General features: G+C 36.5%; 1 protein-coding gene across 2 annotated transcripts in view; it reads right to left on the reverse strand.

Annotated features, from left to right (window-relative positions):
- The window catches only part of LOC124268704 (CD151 antigen-like), a 41,513-nt gene that overhangs the window by 20,895 nt on the left and 705 nt on the right, over positions 1-19,913 (reverse strand). Inside the window, exons 2-3 of one of the 2 annotated variants that reach the window (XM_046703694.1) lie at positions 19,752-19,812; positions 10,453-11,187 (exon numbers count right to left, since the gene is read on the reverse strand). In XM_046703694.1, the coding sequence (XP_046559650.1) occupies positions 10,453-10,542 (90 nt within the window). In that variant the 5' untranslated portion in view covers positions 10,543-11,187; positions 19,752-19,812. The remainder of the gene's footprint in view (positions 1-10,452; positions 11,188-19,751; positions 19,813-19,913) is intronic. The other variant, XM_046703695.1, reaches the window with a different exon arrangement.

Consider the following 19,913-nt stretch of genomic DNA (forward strand, 5'->3'; position numbering starts at 1 on the left):
ACATACTAGTCATCCTTTAAAGATATGAAATTTTGCCCAAAACCCAAAAAACTACATTTTTTCCCCTTATTTTTATGTGCATTAACAAATTTCATAAATGATGCTCACCAATTATTTTCGATGATTGATCGGGTAGTACTGACTGACCGATGATTGATCGGTAGTAATGAACCAATCATCAATTATGAGATTTTAACCAATTCCCAACACTACTGAGCACTGCATTTAATATCAAACATTCAATGTCTTAAATCTCCATTCTCAAGCTTGATATGGTCCCTAAGCTATATTCCTTCACTAATGTTCCCCAAGTCTAACATTACACATTTCAGCAACCATTGTGTTTGGTAGACTCTGTAACAATATCAAGTTACAAGACTACCCAATAAACCCTACTATAAACTCACAAGCCAGCTTAAAATATAAACACTTTCACTTTCATTTGTCACTGTCAGTCTACTCACGGTCTAGTACTATAAAAACAGGGCATTAATCAAGTTTGCTGCATATATAAAACCGGCCTAATAATAACTTGTGTATAGTATCTTGAAACACAATGGCGACCTTATTAACAGGTTCATCTAACCATGCAGCAACTCTGAACCTGTCCACCCTGTATAAGATATCTATCAAGAGACTGCCTGTTTGATAAATTGACTTGCATTAACCATGAAGGAAATATCACTAGTGTATCCAAGTTGAGTTCACATCAGATAATATAACACAAGTGTTTAAAATTCTGAGGCCAGGGTTTGTCATGAGTGTTATATTGAACAGGGAAGATGAGTGCTAGGGGAAAATGAATAAAGATACATTTGTGATCTCCGTTGTTTAATGCTGCACTCAGCAATATTCCAGCTATATGAGGGTGGTCTTTAAAAAATTGAGTCTGGACCAGACAATCCAGTGATCAACAGCATGAGCATCAGTTTACGCAGTTGTGTTTATATTATGATAATATTTGTTAAATTAATACACATAATTGACATACCTGCATGTTAGTGTATTACAGTTTGGTTATATTGATACACCTGCATGTTAGTGTATTACAGTTTGGTTATATTGATACACCTGCATGTTAGTGTGTTGCAGTTTGGTTATATTGATACACCTGCATGTTAGTGTGTTGCAGTTTGGTTATATTGATACACCTGCATGTTAGTGTACTACAGTTTGGTTATATTGATACACCTGCATGTTAGTGTACTACAGTTTGGTTATATTGATACACCTGCATGTTAGTGTGTTGCAGTTTGGTTATATTGATACACCTGCATGTTAGTGTGTTGCAGTTTGGTTATATTGATACACCTGCATGTTAGTGTACTACAGTTTGGTTATATTGATACACCTGCATGTTAGTGTATTACAGTTTGGTTATATTGATACACCTGCATGTTAGTGTATTAGTTTGGTTATATTGATACACCTGCATGTTAGTGTATTACAGTTTGGTTATATTGATACACCTGCATGTTAGTGTATTACAGTTTGGTTATATTGATACACCTGCATGTTAGTGTATTGCAGTTTGGTTATATTGATACACCTGCATGTTAGTGTACTACAGATTGGTTATATTGATACACCTGCATGTTAGTGTATTACAGTTTGGTTATATTGATACACCTGCATGTTAGTGTACTACAGTTTGGTTATATTGATACACCTGCATGTTAGTGTATTACAGTTTGGTTATATTGATACACCTTAATCATATTAGTGTGTTGCAGTTTGGTTATATTGATGCACCTGCATGTTAGTGTATTACAGTTTGGTTATATTGATACACCTGCATGTTAGTGTATTACAGATTGGTTATATTGATACACCTGCATGTTAGTGTATTACAGTTTGGTTATATTGATACACCTGCATATTAGTGTACTACAGTTTGGTTATGTTGATACACCTGCACGTTAGTGTATTACAGTTTGGTTATATTGATACACCTGCATGTTAGTGTATTACAGTTTGGTTATATTGATACACCTGCATGTTAGTGTATTACAGATTGGTTATATTGATACACCTGCATGTTAGTGTACTACAGTTTGGTTATATTGATACACCTGCATGTTAGTGTATTACAGTTTGGTTATATTGATACACCTTAATCATATTGTGAAACAGATGGATTATAGAAACACACCTGGAATATAGAGATACCACTTGATTATATTGCAGATTATTGTGAAATACATTTTGGATACATTGGTATATTTTGATTATACGTGACACAGATTGATTATAAAGATACACCTGAATTAAAGGGTGATACACCTGGACTATAGAGTGATGTTTTATTGAACAGATATCCTTTCCTTATATATTGATACGACCAGACAGTCATGTTACATCTGGCCTAGAGTGTATTTGAAAGGCACCTTCATTTTGTTACCCATGAATACCAATTGGAAACCTTATTGTGAGCACATCCCCTACAGGACTATCAGCTGACACCCCCTGCATCCCACCCCCTGGGTCTGTGTACACTGCTTCACCCTGGGGAGAGTCCAGCCTGGGGTGATGGGTGACAAGCACCTGCTGTGTTGGACATCTGGACAGGTGGGGACCTAAGGGATTCCTCGCCTCAGGGCGGTCACTGACTTCCACCCTTTTAGCTAAGACACCAGCAGTAATCCTACAACAGTGTTAATTAGCAAGCAGCCCCAGGACCCAGTAGGGTCATGTCTTCAGGGTAATCAATTCAGGATGTAATCGTTTCACTTGACCACATGATCAGGATGAGGTGGTGAGAATATACTTTGTTTACGTAAATTTCAGAAACAGCATCCCTTCCTATTAATGTTTTGTTTGTTGTTAATGTCATTGTTGAATGCCATTCTTTAATGCTATTGATTAATGTCATTTAAAGTTTAGTTGTTTAATGTCGTTTAATGTCGTTTTTTTATCATATTGTTTAATGTCATTTAATGATAATGTTTAATGCTATTGTTTAATGTTGTTTAATGCTATTGTTTAATGTCGTTTAATGATAATGTTTAATGCTATTGTTTAATGTCATTGTTTAATGTCGTTTAATGCTATTGTCTAATGTTGTTATGTAATGCTATTGTTTAATGTCATTGTTTAATGCTATAGTTTAATGTTGTTGTTTAATGCTATTGTTGAATGTTGTTATTTAATGCTATTGTTTAATGTCATTGTTTAATGACGTTTAATGCTATTGTTGAATGTTGTTTAATGCTATTGTTTAATGTTGTTGTTTAATGCTATAGTTTAATGTTGTTATTTAATGCTATTGTTGAATGCTGTTGTTTAATGCTATTGTTTAATGTTGTTGTTTAATGCTATTGTTGAATGTTGTTGTTTAATGCTATTGTTTAATGTTGTTGTTTAATGTTATTGTTTAATGCTATTGTTTAATGTCATTGTTTAATGCTATTGTTTAATGACGTTTAATGCTATTGTTGGAATGCTGTTGTTTAATGCTATTGTTTAATGTTGTTATTTAATGCTATTGTTGAATGCTGTTGTTTAATGCTATTGTTTAATGTTGTTGTTTAATGCTATTGTTGAATGTTGTTATTTAATGCTATTGTTTAATGTCATTGTTTAATGACGTTTAATGCTATTGTTTAATGACGTTTAATGCTATTGTTGAATGCTATTGTTTAATGCTATTGTTTAATGTTGTTATTTAATGCTATTGTTGAATGCTGTTGTTTAATGCTATTGTTTAATGTTGTTGTTTAATGCTTTAGTTTAATGTTGTTATTTACTGCTATTGTTTAATGTCGTTTAATGCTGCTGTTGTTTAATGCTATTGTTGAATGCTGTTGTTTAATGCTATTGTTTAATGTTGTTGTTTAATGCTATAGTTTAATGTTGTTATTTAATGCTATTGTTTAATGTTGTTTAATGCTATTGTTGAATGTTGTTATTTAATGCTATTGTTTAATGCTGCAGTCAACAGTATATGACACCAAGCGTAAAACATCCAGTCTGGAAAGTCAATCCAGTGACTGACTTCATGAGCATCAAAAGAGGCAATTTGCTAACAGGGCAGAGATGTTCCCAACAGAACAACCAATGATTTGAGATTTAAAGTGAGTGAGTGAGTATGGGGGAGACCAGAAATGGGCTTCACACATTGTACTCATATGGGGAATCAAACCCGGTCTTCAGCGTGATGAGCAAATGCTTTTACCACTGGGCTCCCTGAGATGTAAACACATCACCAGAAGATGCCAATCTACATCAAGGTTTTCTGACTCAGGCAGATGTTTGTCACTTTCTTCATGCTGAAAACCCACAAACATCATCGGAATTTAGCAGAAGTTCCCCACCTGCTGAGTACCATATACAAAAATGAATTCAAAAGTTTATAATCATTTGTTCAGTAAATACATTGTTCATGTAAATTAAATATGGTGGCAGACATTTCCAGGTGGTAATCCTCAATTTCAAAATCACTGGTCCTAATAGTAATATATATTTACTAGCATTGGTCTAGCAGGCCAGTGTATTTGTTGAAAATGATTTCTAAACATAATTCCCTTCTATCTCAAAGTTAAATATCTACAGTGAGTGAGTGAGTTTAGTTTTACGCCGCACTCAGCAATATTCAAGCTATATGGCGGTCTGTAAATAATCAAGTCTGGACCAGACAATCCAGTGATCAACAGCATGAGCATCGATCTGCGCAATTGGGAACCGATGACATGTGTCAACCAAGTCAGTGAGCCTGACCACCCAATCCCGTTAGTCGCCTCTTACGACAAGCATAGTCGCCTTTTGTGGCAAGCGTGGGTTGTTGAAGACCTATTCTACCCCAAATATCAACAGTATGATTTGCATATGACAGATAAACATTAATACAAACAAAAGCCTTATTGTGGCCTTAGTTTACATCAGGAATCGTACTGACGTGTCACAATGCATGCAGAGAGCATGCACAAAACGCATACTGACTGCATCTAATTGCACAAAGTTCGGGTAAGGTCCTTACTAGGATAAATGTCAGTCTGAACCACTGACAGAGCTAATAGCATTATTGTACAGATCGTTGTGTTAACTCCCATCTCTGTAGGCCAGATAATGGACATAAATGCCGTATCAACCGCTTGTTTCCAGACTAGCTGGTTAGCTAATCAACTAAAGTAGGACAAAAAGTCTGTGGGAGAAATCAGCCTAATTTGGTCAGTAATCATTGTAATGGAACTGCTGCAGCGGCTAGTGACAATCTGGGCTTAATTAAAACATTTAATAACATTCACTGAACACACAGCTTAGCCAGAATAATTCAGTGTTGCTGTCAGATATGGGCACTTGTTCTGGCAAACTGTCCCCAGAGTAGTAGCAGTGCTGAAGGGGTGGTGTCGGAACGGGGACTACAGATGTGTACCCCAGTACGTTTCTGTATAAAGAAATGTACCCTAGCCAAACTCAGAATACAGAAACGTACCCTTGGACGATTCCATTCTGCATTGTGGAGTTTTCTTGATCGGAACTGTCATACTGCTGTATTAGATGCATTTGATAGCGTTATATAAGAGCATACACAGTAACGAATATTTCACGGTGCACAACGTACACCACTCGCAATCAGTTGAACGGGAACAATTACATACGGTTTCGGTTTTGGGTTGCGGAATATGGACTCGTCCGTCGTTTAGGGTACCAGGTACGTTTCTGTAGTTTGTCTTTGTTTAGGGTACGTCTGTATACAGAAATGTACCTGGAGTACATATCTGTAGTACCTGTGCCGACAACGACCCCTTCAGCAGTAGCAATCTGGTCTGGATTAAAACAATTCTTGACATTCATTGAATACACAGCATAGCCCAAATAATTCAGAGCTCCTTTCACATATGGCCAACAGGAGAGTAAATACTAGTCTGTCTAACAGACCCTTAGACTAACAACTTGTGATAGTTAAAAACTCTGAAATGAACATATTTTACAGAAAAATGCTCATAGTAAAAAACATAAAATATAATGCAAAGGAAGCCTGAGACTTTCTTCCTGAAGTCGTGGAAATCAATACTTTCCACATTTTCTAGACTTGCGTGGGCTTTCTTGGATATATTTGCTTCAGGGTCTGTATGGCAGACTAACAGTCCCTGAACTGACATTATTTTCCCTACTGCCCAGCCCTCCCTGCAATGCTAAAGCCCTAAATGAAGAAGTCTAGATTCTTGAATGTTCCAACTTAATGGGGCTCCTTTTCAAAATAAATGGGCATATTTGTTCACACTCAAAATTATATATATTCAGGGACTGTGCGTTAGTCTAAGTAGGGACAAGCTGGTCTGCATTAAAACAATGCTTGACTGTGATTTACTGAGCTCACAACATAGCCAGAATAATTCAGCATTGCTGTTGGACATGGCCACTTGCTTGCTAATCCCAACACAAGTGACACAATCTGGTCAAGACTGAAACGGTACATGCCATGAATTCATTGACCACACACACACCAACATGGACGGAATAATCCAACATCACAATCCAAATACTGTCTGGTCGTGATTCAATATATCCTATACATACATATTTCAAAATGGATATGTATTAACAATTTATACTTTACTTTTGTAATTGTGGTGATGTTCAACGGACTGTTTCATTTTTGAAAAAATAATTAACTTCTAAAAAAAATAAAATACACTTAATAAATGTTCAAAGGTCACAGAACAGATTTGATTTCTTCTAAAACGTATTCTTTGAGAATCAACTCCTCTTGTTCAAACCATTGCCTTAATTATTAATTTTCAACTTAATTTAGAATTATTAAACATAGATTAAATATTAAATTCTATTTCAACCTCCCCAATCAGACTAATATTTAGAATTTACATTTGTTCTCTGAAGCAAATATATATCAAGACATACATTGGGGGATAAACTGTCTTTAAAGAAATGATATAGAGGAACAAAGAGAATTTACCTAATGCTCCTGAAACCAAGAAAGCAAGTTCAACAAGGAACTTGCACGGGAGTTTACGATACACTTGTTTCAGGTATGGGAGACTAAGATTTATGGGACATTAATTTTCTGCTGAATGAACTGGAACTTAACACCATGATGAAGAATTCCATATTACTATCTGTAACACCTTTGTGATTTCATAAACACCCACTGTCATCCCCCCTGAGTCTGGGAGTAAGCTTCCTGCTGACTATCTCATCCCCCGTGTGTGTCCTGTCCTAGCTACAGCCTCAGAACCTGCTCACCAGATGGCAGGATGGAGCAAATCTGTCCCTTCATCCCATTAGCATTGAGCATGTTTACTTTAAATTTCCTTCAGGCGGAAATTCATTAACCATGAATTCATGGTCTACAACATTTTAGCCAGGGAGTATCATCACCGTCATGATAGAAAGCGGTCTGTTGATATTGAGCAATTTGAAGCAAAAGCACAATGCTGAAAGTTATTTTTTTTAAATTTCCATGTAAATACGTAAATGAAGATATTTATCTTATTTTGTTTATACATGATATATGCTACTGTATTTATGTCCAAAAATTAAATATCATATAAGTAAACCATGTTTACATCCTGTGTTTTATCAGTATGTGAGCAACTAATCAGAGGGTAAATGAAAATTGTGTTTAATTAACACCAGTAATTGAGCATATAAAATCTATTATATGGTCTCTGATGCATCCAAGTCATTAATCTAAGACAGAAACCCTAACCATGAGTCTGGTATCTTAAAACTTTTAGTTAGAGATCCAAGGAGTGAGTGAGTGAGTGAGTATAGTTTTACGCCGCACTGAGCAATATTCCAGCTATATGGTGGCGGTCTGTAAATAATCGAGTCTGGACCAGACAATCCAGTGATCAACAGCATGAGCATCGATCTGCGTAATTGGGAACCAATGACATGTGTCAACCAAGTCAGCGAGATCCCGTTAGTCGCCTCTTACGACAAGCATGGGTTACTGAAGGTTCATTCTAACCCAGACCTTCACAGGTAAGAAATCCAAGAATCAACCTGGGTCCATCTATATTCAAGTCTAGGGCACTCATGGTAATGGACTCATGGGGTCCTGGACTTCCAAGCATTTTTCACATGTCCTAACATTGCAAATGCTCAGGTTCATCTGAAGCCTAAAGCCTGTTATACTCCAGTATTATTCAGTGATTGATTAAAATGAAGAAAATCAATTAGTAACATACTGAACTATGTACATTTCTTAACAGAACAGAAGTTTTTGTTGTAAATAATGACATTCTACAATTCCGATAAATTTTAACATTGCAAATATCTATAATTTTATGTACCCCAAAGGACTTGGCAAGTACGTTATTTGCATGTATTCTCAATTTGCATGCATAAAGAAGTGATATTTTGTTTCTGTTACAACTCTGGGGATTTATCAAGTTTTAAAGTCAGTTTTTAAATGTGCATCAGCCATTAAGTATGTATATATTCAATCAATAATCTTCATCATGTTTTATTTTTTATTCATGTTTTTTTAATCATGTGTTTTGGTTGAAACCTACTGCAGTATTACAATGGCGTTAAAAATCCCATCTACAATGGCTACCATCTAATTGGAGTTGGATTAATCATAGTTAATGGTCTGAAGTTGAAATGACCCCTTGCTGTGATAACCTCTTGCATACCAAGCTTGAAACATGTCAAACACAGTACCTTATTCAACAGTACAGCAGGCACACATTACATGTAAATGCTTAATAACAATTGTTAAAGGTCACATGCAACCCAAAAATCAAACATAATTAAAACACAATTATCACTTATTCATGACATATAATATACATTGCTGGTTATGAAAAAACATAAAAACAAAATTATAAGTGTACAATCGCAAATCAAAAGGGCAATATTTTGTACTTGGGTTTACTTCCCAAGAAACGAAGCAGCCGGGATACCGAACCCAGTCAGAGCGGGTGGGTGTGTACTCAAGTGTAACGGCTGGTTCATTTCCAGATTCCCTCACGGCTCATTGAGTGTGTGTATATATAGAGATGTTGGCTTTGGTAAATACATGCTCATTTTTTGTGTATAACATTTTGCAATCAACAGACATCATAACATGTCATGTGTACAAGTATCACACCTGCCTGTCTGTGTAATTACATAAAGTGACAGAGACTGAACTCGGGCCATAAATCAATGCGTTTTGTTTATGGTGTATAGCCTGATAGGTGTTAAGTTCAAATTGCATGTGGTCAGTGATTGAAATTGTGTATTGAATATTAGCAGACGGGCAGGCAGACACATAGGTGCCAATAAAACAGACTTTGAGTTTTGTCTGTGACGACATATCTATATCACAGTTACAAATTCTGTCGATGCTAAATAATGACATTGCTTTTAAGTATCGAACTGAGAAAGTGACTCGGCAAGAAGAAAGTGTGGTGAAATAGACAAATGAAATTATATAAAGAGGTAAATCGGTAATCTACTATAATAACATATAAAAAGCTCGCGCCTGTGAAATATCAACATTACATTAGAAAAAAAGCTCACACCAAAGCCATCCCCGAATATTCACCGGACAACCCGCTTCCAAGCTCCACGAACCTATTTCACTGCGCATGTGCTATGAGCGCAGCCGAGCTGTTGAAACCACTTCAATTCCCCCAAGCGCTTGGGGAAAGTTAGTGAATCGTTTGACCTACAATTTCACTTTATAAGTTGAATTTGCATTTTTGATGATTTGTTTCGTAAGTCCATACCGAAAGGTATCAGAATCTGCAAAGTTGTGTTTTACGTTGCATGTGACCTTTAAGGTTCAATTTCGACACCAATGCTGGAATGAGCGAATGCTGTAATCGAGTCAGGAAAACCAGTCGTCAACAGAATGAGAATCAACCAATGCCATTATGCATGATGAGCGAGTGAGTTTAGTTTTCTGCCATTTTTTGGCAATAATCCAGCAATATCATGGCAGGGGACACCAGACATGGGCTTCACACATTGTGCCCATATGGGGATGAAACCTGGGTCTTTGGTGTGGTGAACGAACGCTTTAACTACTGCACTACCCCACCACCCACTTGTTCAGAAACATCAAACATTTTGATGAACCGATTCTATATCGTACATCTTTATATCAATAATTGGAAAACTGGTGGAAAATAACCACTATTAAACGAACAGGACTGGTAATGCACTGAATATGGTAAGCTATGAAATTTGATGATACACGCTACACTCTTATACAAAGAAAAACTTTAACAGTTTTAAAGCTGTTTACAGACACATATTTACTGATCGTGATGATACTGTGTGTTAATGCGAATTTATACACCATGTGTAACATAAAACTGAACACACTGTATATACTTTGAGGATAAACGTCCTCTTAAACTTCTTATAAACAGTGTAATAAATGTCCTCAGACATGATATACAGATTGTTGATAAATGTAAACACTGACTTGAAACTTCAAAAATCAAATGAATATTCATGTAAAAAATGCCCAACATTAGATGGAGTACTTACCCAGAAAAGGACATTGAAGACAAATAAGACGTATCGTAGAAACAGCAGACTGCAACAACCATTGTCCGATCGTCTATTTCGGGGTGCCATCTTGTCAGCTTAAAACTTGCAGGGAAATTGAATCCAGGAGATTTAAGTTCCAACTCAAACAGACATTGATGGAAATTCCTCAGAGATAGATGTGTGAGGAGATCTTTCCTCTTTTCAAAACGAGTTAGAACTTCCAAATTTCACAAACACTCTTAACTTCACAGAAGAGATGCTTAAACGACTGCCACTTTTTATCTGTGGGTTCCTTCAGTTGACACCGAATCACTGCAGGCAGCTGGTCTGGAGAAGAAACACGCCTGGTATGGTCCACAGGAAGTGTGGTGATTAAGCAGTGTTATTTTTCCTGGTATCAGTGAATCTTTCTCCCTGAGGTATCCTGCTAATACATATAACTGGAAGATCAGGTGCACCTCCTCTGGAGCAGCCCCAGACCAACAAGCAATGACTCCACACTATCAAGCTCTGCCTGGCGAACTGTGAGGCCAATCTGATTATTTTGTGTGGGATGTTTTCAATCTCTTGTTTTTGTTTGGGTCAGTGGCAGTGGGCTTGATTGGAGTGCTGTGTCCTGAGCTGCTGTGGGCTTGGCTGTTGATGGGTTTGGTTGACACAGCTGGTGGTGGTGAGGTCACAGGACTCAAACACATCCTCTGCAGACTAAGTCATGGAGGGGGTCTCACTGGACTGGAACAATAAGAGTGGTGGTCAGGACAAATACATGAATATACACATATACAATATACACATATACAACATACACATATACAATATACACATATACAATATATACATATACAATATACACATATACAACATACACATATACAATATACTACATACATATATACAATATACATATACACATATACACATATACATATATATACAATATACACATACAATATACACATATACATATACACATATACAATATACACATATACAATATACATACACATACAACATACACATATACAATACATATACACATATACACACATACAATATACACAATATACACATACATATATACAACATATACATATACACATATACATAACATACACATATACAATATACACATATACAATGTACACATATACACATATACAATATACACATATACAATATACACATATAATAACATACAATATACACATACACATACAATATACACAATATGATACATACACGTATACATACAACATACACATATATACACTACGATAGCTACATGCTTATACAATAATATTTAAAAGTCCAATCACAATCAACAATCCTTTATGATATCATTAGAATTATACACGAATAAATAACTCGTGGAGTAGCGAATTAACGACTATAGCTAACTGATTTACTACCCCCAAGCCAAATTAACGACGATGATTAGCGAACTCACTCAGTGTCAGCTCAGTGTCAGCTCAGCCACTTAGCGGTATACATCAACCTTGTTGGCGGCGAATCAACATATTGTTGAGATTGTTGTGATTGTTAAACATGTTCTAGCTAATGTCTGTGAATGATAAATTCAGAATTTTAATGTTATGTCAATATACATGTACAAGAATAAAGATTTGTAGCCTCAGCATATACGTGTCTCTACATCTCTACAATCCAAGATGGCGGTCAAATGTGAATAACGAACACCGGATATAGCGAACTAAATTTCTTGGTCCCTTGGAGTTCGTTATATCCGTGTTCTACTGTATATACATATACAATATACAATATACACATACACAATATACACATACACACATATACAATATACATATATACAATATCCAATATATACAATATACACATATACAATATACACATTCAAGCTGTTCCAACAGTACACTGCAATTAATGCTGTTTCATCTATTTGTACAAACATTTGCAGACAATTGCAGGAATAAATGAGTGAGTGAGTGAGTTGGTGAGACAGTTGCATAGATAATATCACCTTGGACAGAGTATCAGTCAAATCAAGACATGGGAAGTGAACAGAGGAATAACAAGATGCTTGTAGACATCTGTCACCAGGACAGGGAAGTTCAATGAGTCAGTGAGCTCTTATCAATATCATGGTGAGAGACATCAAAAATAGACATCACACACCCACCACTTTCCTACTTGCCCCCACCCCTAGACTAACAACTAGTCTCTGAAATGAACATATTTTACTGAAAAAAAATTCATAGTAAAAAAAAAATAAAATAATGAAAAGCAGCCCTGAGACTTTCTTCATTTTCAGAAGCTGAGGAAATCTAGACTTGCCACATTTTCTAGACTTGCGTGGGCTTTCTTGGATATATTTGCTTCAGGGTCTGTACGACAGACTACCCCACCCCCACCCCAAGGTTTTGAGAACAACAATCCACATTATCTGCATTAGGGGGGTCGAAACAAGGACTGGTCACCTCCATCAGTATGCTGTTTCTGAAAGGATATCCATTTTAACCTGCAGCATGGTATCTCAAGGGGACATCACTATAAAACTGACATCAGTCTCTGTGCTTCTTTAGTGAAAAAATACCATCTTATAACACTTTTTGAGCAACACAGCTGGGAATCTAGACAAACAACTAGTCTCTGAAATGAACATATTTTACTGAAAAAAGTTCATAGTAAAATAATATATAATATAATGAAAAGGAGCCCTGAGACTTTCTTAATTTTCAGAAGCTGAGGAAATCTAGACTTGCCACATTTTCTAGACTTGCGTGGGCTTTCTTGGATATATTTGCTTCAGGGTCTGTATGACAGACTACTGGGAATCCAACCACCAGCAATCCATTCAACGACCAGATGGTCTATCAACTTTGCCACATGGCCAGTCCCGGCAAGATGGAAGGTTTCAGGAAAGGTAGGTGTTGGTCTGTGCAGGAATTCTTACAGTCATCCTCTATGCTAAATATTCAGATGCAAGAAAGTCCTTATTTAACTCCCTTTCCTCTAAAATTAATAACTTTCTCAGACTTACTACCACTGAAAACTTTAACCTCCTTTTTAGAAATAATGATCCAAATAGTATAGAAATTATTTGCTACCACATGTAGAACTTTAAACAAATATAGAAGATCTGATTGTCCTGGGCCATTATTATTATTATTACACATCTGTATTATTATATGTTTTGTTGCTCACCATATATATGTGATTCATTATATATCTTGTTTATGTAGTTTATAGAATATGTCATTGTTTCTGTATGGAATGTTTGCACAATAAACATTTGATTTGATTTGATTTGAATATGTTCAAATTTGCAAAAAATGGTCACAAACTATTTGAACAAGCAAATGCACATTACACTATGACTGACTGACTGAGTTTGGTTTTACGCCGCTTTTAGCAATATTCCAGCAACATCACGGCGGGGAACACGAGAAATGGGCTTCACACATTGTACCCATGTGGGGATTCGAACCCGGGTCTTCGGCGTGACGAGCCAACGCTTTAACCACTAGGCTACCCCACCGCCCCCTAGGATAAGTGTCAGGTAAATGTCAAAATGAGTGAGTGAGAGAGTGAGTATGGTTTTATGCTGCTTTTAGCAATATTCCAGCAATATCAAGGCAGGGAACACAGTAATGGGATTCACACATTGTACCTAAGTGGTAAATCGAACCCGGGTCTTCAGCGTGACGAGCGGACGCCTTAACCACTAGGCTACCCCACCGCCCAGATGTGCTATGAGACTTGGATGAATGACAGACTGATGTCAAAATGACCAGGTAGGAAGTTGCATCACAGGTAGGCGTGGAGAGCTCATCAAATGTTGGATTAAAAAACAGCTGACTTTCCAGCTGTTGGTTCTGAGATAGCAGACAGTGCCTGTTATTGAGTTTTGTATACAATGCATCTCCAGCATGTTTAATGCATTTGGTAATAAAGTAATGAATAATGTATATTGTATGGTAGAGAAACAATCCTGTCTGACAGACCATTCAGTCTAACCTACTCAACCCAGGTGCCTGTTCTGCAACAACACTAACTATCCCCATTGTATTTGTCATGTATTTGATAAACATGTCAGTTACATGACAGGGCTAATAACACTACAGCAGGTATTTATATAAACAGTCTAACATAAGTGCTCTTAGAATCCAATAGGAAAATACATCATTATTTTGTTCAAAATTATAATTATTATATTGTCCTATTAACATTTTACTTTCATATTAAATTCAAAGCATTGATACAAGTCTAAGCATTAAAGCTTCTTATTATGTGCTTGTCGTAAGAGGCGAGTAACAGGATAGGGTGGTAAGGCTTGCTGACTTTGTTGACACGTCATCGTATCCCACTTGCGTAGATCGATGCTCATGACATTGATCACTAGATTGCCTTGTCTAGACTTGATTATTTACAGACCGCAGCCACATAGGTGGTATATAGTCAGGTGCGTTGTTAAACAACAATCAATCAATAAACTCTTCATTTGTCAAATTATAATACATGTCACCCCTACAAAACATTGGTTAATCTGTAACAGCACAACACAAAAATAATCAATTTTAACTTGGGAAATTTTACCGACATTTGTAGCAGACTCAACTTGTGGTGTTCCAATGATTGAAAATAATCAAAAATTGATCGAAAGAAGGATTAAAAATAATTATCGATTGTAAAAAATATATTTTCAATTAATCGGAATTTTGTTGGTTTAGTATAACACACTTGAATGAAGTAAACTAACCATTAAATTTGACGAATATTCATGAACAGACATGCACTCAACATCTTAAAGCTATGCGTATTCTATTCATAGTTTCGTATTCATCACTATGGTAATATTAATGTAACCCGTCTATGAATAAATTTTACGTCTATCGTGAACAACATGAGATAATACTAATAAATATTTGTTCTTGCATGTGTCCATTTCATTGCATGACCGTATTAGTTATAAAAAACATTAAATAGAAAAAATCTGGGGAAAAACCTTCAAAATATGTGATTACATTAATAATGTATATATTTCGATTATAATCGATAATCATTCACCACAAGTCCTCAGATAATCGATAGTGGATTTGGTTTCTGATTCCCAACTCTAGACTCAACATCAGCCTCTGTGCAGGTCAAGATAATCCCAAGTATACCATTACCCAGACCAGGAGACAGTAGGGAGACTCTCCAGCCCCAGTAACACTACTCTAGCGTGGGAATTACAGTGTTCATTCACAGCCAGGTTAAATGTGGGTCACATGGCCAACTGCTAAGTAAATTTGACCCAGTAAATACATCTGACATACAATTATCACTTGCCATGATCCTTGTGTCTGGCTTGAGTACCAAATCTACAATGTGATGAATATTAGGTGTGGGGTCCTGTGCATGGAGAGTCGTTGGGTGGTGTGTTTGGCAGCTTGACTCCTGAGAGTTTCTAGGACTTCAGTCCTTCCCCACAATGACTGACTGACTGAGTTTGGTTTTACGCCGCTTTTAGCAATATTCCAGCAACATCACGGCAGGGGACACCAGAAATGGGCTTCACACATTGTGCCCATGTGGGGATTCAAACCCAGGTCTTCGCATGACGAGCCAACGCTTTAACCATTAGGCTACCCCACCACCCTGCCCCACAATGAAGCACATGTGATACATGTGGTCTCACCTTAGGCAAGTGAGTTTGTTAAAAACTGCCTCTGTTCAGCCAACAGAAAATGGGTACCCGGTGAAATATAAGTCATGTGACTATAACCTTCTAGCGCCTCACAGGCAGCTTGGGTTATCCAGGGTAATAATAATAATTATAGACATTCATCCTGGAATGGCTATAAAAGTGGACCATTATTATAAGCTGTGTGTATTACTTTGTTTACAAATAAGACACAAAATCACTGAGTTGTATGTCTTGGTTGGTTATGATTAGAAAGGGAAGTGGAGCCTGCCAGCACTACGGTTGATTTCGTGTGAGGCAATGTGTTAACAGAGTAGGATTACTGCAAAGGTTAATGTGAGGTGAGGCATGGTATTACATTGCATTGGATTATCACACTTACGCAGTGACGTGGGTGAGTGTATTTTGCATGTGTTTTTGTGTGTTCATGTTTGCATCCATGCACGGTTTTACGAGACGTGCAAATGTGCATCCAGTTCGCAAAAATGTAGAAAATGGATGCAGAAACAAATTCACTGCATCATGAGGGACGGACAATATTATTTATTGTACCAACAAAACATCTATGTGTTTGGTTGTTTTTTTCAGAGCAGTTACGTGCATCATATCAGTGATTCATTTCAGTCTCTAAAAAAATCACCAAATCGTACAGTTCTCTACGACTACACCGTTACTGCAAAGACCCCTAAAACTGACAATTGGGGGTCCCAAGGACCCCTATGTTTGTGAGTCGAGGTTAAACTCTTATCTTAGTCTGTCATACAGACCCTGAAGCAAATATATCCAAGAAAGCACACGCAAGTCTAGAAAATGTGGCAAGTCTAGATTTCCTCAGCTTCTGAAAATGAAGAAAGTCTCAGGGCTCCTTTTCATTGTACTTTATTGTTTTTACTATGAACTTTTTTTCCTGTAAAATATGTTCATTTCAGAGACTAGTTGTTAGTCTACCCTTATCTATGTGCATGTGCATGTATAAGCATTTTAATTTGAAATAGATCCTGGTTTGAAATAGAGTTGGCATGGATACCCCACTCAGATTCAGTATACTGACACTGAGCCCAAAGTCCTTTTTCCCCTGTAATGCTGTTCACAAGGCAGGGAAAAAATAACTACCATCTTTTAATGCATTCTGGAATAGCGTAGCCAAAGGTCGGACGATCAAAGTTCTGACAGAAAGGAATCTCTGAATGATATATTCTCAGGTGGCTATGTCATCCTGGAGCGGCTATGTCATCCTGGAGCAGACAAATCAGTGGTCGATAGTGTGAGCTCCAACTATCTGACCATGCTGGTAGCAACTGACAGTTAACTTTCCCTGGCTATGCAACTGACTTTAAACTAAAATTATCTCTTGGTACCATTTTCAAACTAAAAATAAACAGATGGTTAAGAATTGACAGTTATTAAAGAGAGTCGGATGAGAAAATTTAAAGTTTTCACCAATCCATAGAAATATAATAATTTTAAACAATGATTAATTTTGGTCCATTACATGGGCTTTCAGTAAAAACACATGAAATTAATGTTTGTTTTTCCTTAAATTCCATTCAACTTATTTCATCTATATGACGACGATATGTAAAAAATACAGTAAAGGCAGACAATCCAGTGATTGACATAATGAGGTGAGGTGAAATTGAGTTTAACGTTGTGCTTGAGAATATTTCGCTCATTTGACGACGTGCATGCGTGTGTATGTGCGGCTGCTTGTACTAGCCCAGACAGAAGCTGGTTTTATAGTGCTAGCCCACTGAGATACCATGCCGCAGTGAAGCATGAATACCCCACTCAGACACATTATACTGACTCCGAGCCGACCAGTCCTTGTTGTACCCATTAATTCCGAGCGCCAGGCAGGGACCAACAAGTACCATATTTTAACGTCTTTGGGTATGACGCGGTCGGGAATCGAATCCGCGACCTTCCGCTCTCCGGGCGGACGTTCTAACCACTACACCACGGAGGCGGTATTGACATAATGACATCTTGGGATACAATAACATGCAACAATGGCTGTGAACGTGACCACCCTATCCCGTGACTTGCCCTTCATAACATGCCCTGTTGCCTTAGTCACTAACCCTCACCAGGATCTTCACTGATGGATGGAACTTGATACACTTGACATACATCTTCTTGATATATCAGTTTCAAAATTGATAAGGCCAAACGAAAAAATGTTGTGGTTCTGATTACACCTCTTTAAAATTTAGGGTAGGTTTGTAGGAATTTTTTTTACATTTTTTAGAAGTACAGTAAAGTACAAACTAATAACACATTTATCAATGTGTAATTGTTTATTCAATCAAGCTTGCGGCCATCATGTCGCCTTTCTCTATCAGAATGACAAATGTCCATCAGTGACAGGAATAAACAATGGTATCTTAAAGCATATTTTATTCATACCCCTTAGAACAAATAGGGTCGGCACCAGAAATCAAGGGTGGGTCGGGTAATCAGAACCACAACATTTCTTTTAACCTTAGGGGCTGAATATTGCTAAGCATGGCATAAAACCATAGCCATTCACAGTTAACTAATTACTTCAAGTAAAAATAGTATTTTCTTCAAAACACAGAAATACATAAATTTCACAAATATATCTGGCTTATCAACTTGTGAACAGAAATATGTGGCATGCAGAATTTCACAGGTTGAGCTTATGAATTTGGACAAATCCATAAGTGAATTTGAAGTCTGCAGAATCCTTTATAATCTTTGTATTAAGCAACACTGTTACACATAATAAAGCATTGCATTTAGCCGGCAAAGCTTGAATAATGGCTGTAATCATAAAGTATTTCACCTTCAGTTAGTTATTCACAGCATTAATCAATATGTTCAAAGTGCAGAAAATATGGATTTTTCATTCATGTTATAGTGAAAGCAAAACTATCAATACTTTCAACAAAAACATCAATAATTTTAACATGTGGCATTTGATAGTAACCACTTGGGTCTCACAGAGGTCTATAATCACATGCAATTGTGCACAAAATGAACATAAGCTATGAAGAAAAAACACCACCAAATGACGCTGTGTGTTGCAGTGACCATTTGATTTATTATTAAAACTAAACACTATTTCAGTCATTCATTATTGACTATTTTAGCTATCATAAGTGTATGCTTTAAGTTCATTTATCTAGAAAATGAAGAGAAATAAATCCTGAGTGAAGGAAACATAGACTAAGATTTATCATGCATCCTACTACAGCTGGTTTGTTCACTATACAATTATGTCAATTTGGACACAAAATATCTACACATTGCTCATGCTAAGTTATTCCCTTGTTATGAATGCATAACTGCATGTGCAGTCAAAAACAAATATATATCCATATCATATTACAGATTTTACATTGCTTTTTTTTTTTTTTTTATTCCTTTATCAAGCCATTTCATTTCACTTCCTGGTTTCACAAAGCACAAAAAGGAATAACAAAGATTAAGACTTTATAGATAACAACTTCTTGTGCACTGCAAAGAACAAACGTTTTAGTGTAAATTCTTACACTGGTGACAATAACCATAAGGTGAGAGGTATACACAGAATGTGACAGTAAGATTATTGCTCTGTGCAATATACAAGAAATTGTTTTCCATAAAGTCAACAGCTCCGTTATTGACTCACCAACTTCAAGAATTCCCATCAAATAATTTGCAAAATGGAATAGCTAAACTACTGTGCTGGACTGAAAACGTAAAAATTTACTTCTATATAAATAATGCAAGTTTAAAACCTAAATAACATCAATAATAATAACAATACAGCTTTATACTGACATATCACTTG

The sequence above is a fragment of the Haliotis rubra genome, unplaced genomic scaffold, assembly GCF_003918875.1.
Source record: "Haliotis rubra isolate DU_JTF1 unplaced genomic scaffold, ASM391887v1 Scf14, whole genome shotgun sequence".
In the NCBI taxonomy this organism is placed as follows: domain Eukaryota; kingdom Metazoa; phylum Mollusca; class Gastropoda; order Lepetellida; family Haliotidae; genus Haliotis; species Haliotis rubra.